Source organism: Helobdella robusta (assembly GCF_000326865.2).
Source record: "Helobdella robusta unplaced genomic scaffold HELROscaffold_4, whole genome shotgun sequence".
Classification (NCBI taxonomy): Eukaryota; Metazoa; Annelida; class Clitellata; order Rhynchobdellida; family Glossiphoniidae; genus Helobdella; species Helobdella robusta.
The window spans coordinates 7,827,248-7,828,733 of record NW_008704902.1 but is presented as its reverse complement, the minus strand read 5'-3'; the positions used below and the strand labels follow the sequence as shown (position 1 = coordinate 7,828,733).

Sequence of the window (1,486 nt, the reverse complement as noted above, 5' to 3'; positions counted from 1 at the left end):
AAATATGTTGTTGGAAGGATTTGCTGTTGTTATCTGCAATGGGGCTACCAGGGGGAGGCAGGCCATCAATATCCAGCAGACTTCAAAGCAAATTCAACTTGATCTTTTTTACAACACCACAGGTTTGTTAACACTTTTTTTATTTGATCACGTTTTATTAACTTATATAATAATGAGTATATTTTTTCAAATTTTTTACTGAGTCGTTTTGTTTATTTTTGTTCAAAAGTTAGTTCAATTCTTAAATAATTTTAATAATTCGCTGCCAAATTGTTTAATAATTTTAATAAATCGTTTGACAATTGGTAATGATCAATATCTAATATTGATTTAATATTTGGTAAAAATTTATTTGAAATGATCAAACGTTCTACCTCGTGGAACCGGGTCTCTGGACGCAAAACGAAGATTGATTGATCGAATCATGCAATTATAATTATCATTTCACCCTTGCGCAATGAAACATATTAGAAACATACGGGGGCTTTTCGGCAACATTGCCGTAGCTTTTTTGTTGCAAATACTTTATTCTAGTTTTATTAGTTTTAATTTGTTCAATAGTGTTTATTAATTTTTTTATTTACATTTTACTGTATCTGTTATTATTTTATTATTTAAAATCTAAGTTAATTAATAATACAGTTGCTATTGAATATAATAAAAATTGTTAAAATTGTTTAGGTAATAGCTTTAATCCAATATATTGTTATAACCGTGCTACCGAACGCACTAGATTCTAGCGTATTCTAGAATGTTCTAGTGACTGGAACGTTCTAGAGTATGCTGGAATCGGACCATCGGGAAGAATCTAGAAACGACGCTTGCGAAGAGTATATAAGCGCACGTCGCAAGATATTTGTGATTGGTGATATTCGTGATTGGTGATATTCGTGATTGGTGATATTCGTGATTGGGATATTCGTGATTAGTGATATTCGTGATTAGTGATATTCGTGATTAGTGAAATTCGTGATTTTGTGAATAGCGATTCGGTGAATTATTTAAAGCGATATTTGAATTGTTTGTTGACGTTGTCATAGCGATAGATTTTGAAAGATTTAAAAGTTAATTGTTGCGTTAGTGCGAATTTACTGGAAATAAACGATTAGTTGATTTCTTCTGTAAATAAAGTTTAATAACTAATAATAGTTGATTTCTTCTGTAAATAAAGTTTAATAACTGTTTGGAGTATTTTATTCAATCGAAGATTTGAACCCGTCGCATCGTAAACCGGTTACGACAGCGAGTATTATAACATTGGTGTCAGAAGTGGGATCTTCGACCAGCGAATTACTACTCGTAGAAAAAGAACACGATGTCAAAACTGTGTGGGTTGAACGTAGTTCAACTACGAGAAGAACTACAGAAACGAAGCCTTGTCACAAGTGGCAACAAAGAAGTACTAGTTGCACGTCTGAGAGAAGCTCTCATTGACGAAGGTATGAACCCAGACGAATTCAAGTTTGATGGTGCTGACGAAGACAAT

General features: G+C 32.6%; 2 protein-coding genes across 2 annotated transcripts in view; both read left to right on the top strand.

Annotated features, from left to right (window-relative positions):
- HELRODRAFT_67352 (hypothetical protein) overlaps positions 1-131 on the top strand; it is a gene marked incomplete at both ends in the record, with an annotated part of 22,528 nt that extends 22,397 nt beyond the window's left edge. The window contains one exon of the mRNA XM_009024315.1: positions 18-131. Coding sequence (XP_009022563.1) covers positions 18-131 — 114 coding nt within the window. The remainder of the gene's footprint in view (positions 1-17) is intronic.
- A 1,184-nt stretch (positions 132-1,315) lies between these two features.
- HELRODRAFT_66524 (hypothetical protein) lies at positions 1,316-1,465 on the top strand (the record flags this gene model as incomplete). Its single annotated transcript, XM_009024188.1, has 1 exon — positions 1,316-1,465. A coding segment is annotated over one exon (150 nt), but the record flags the coding sequence as incomplete, so codon positions are not given.
- Positions 1,466-1,486: the final 21 nt, after the last annotated feature.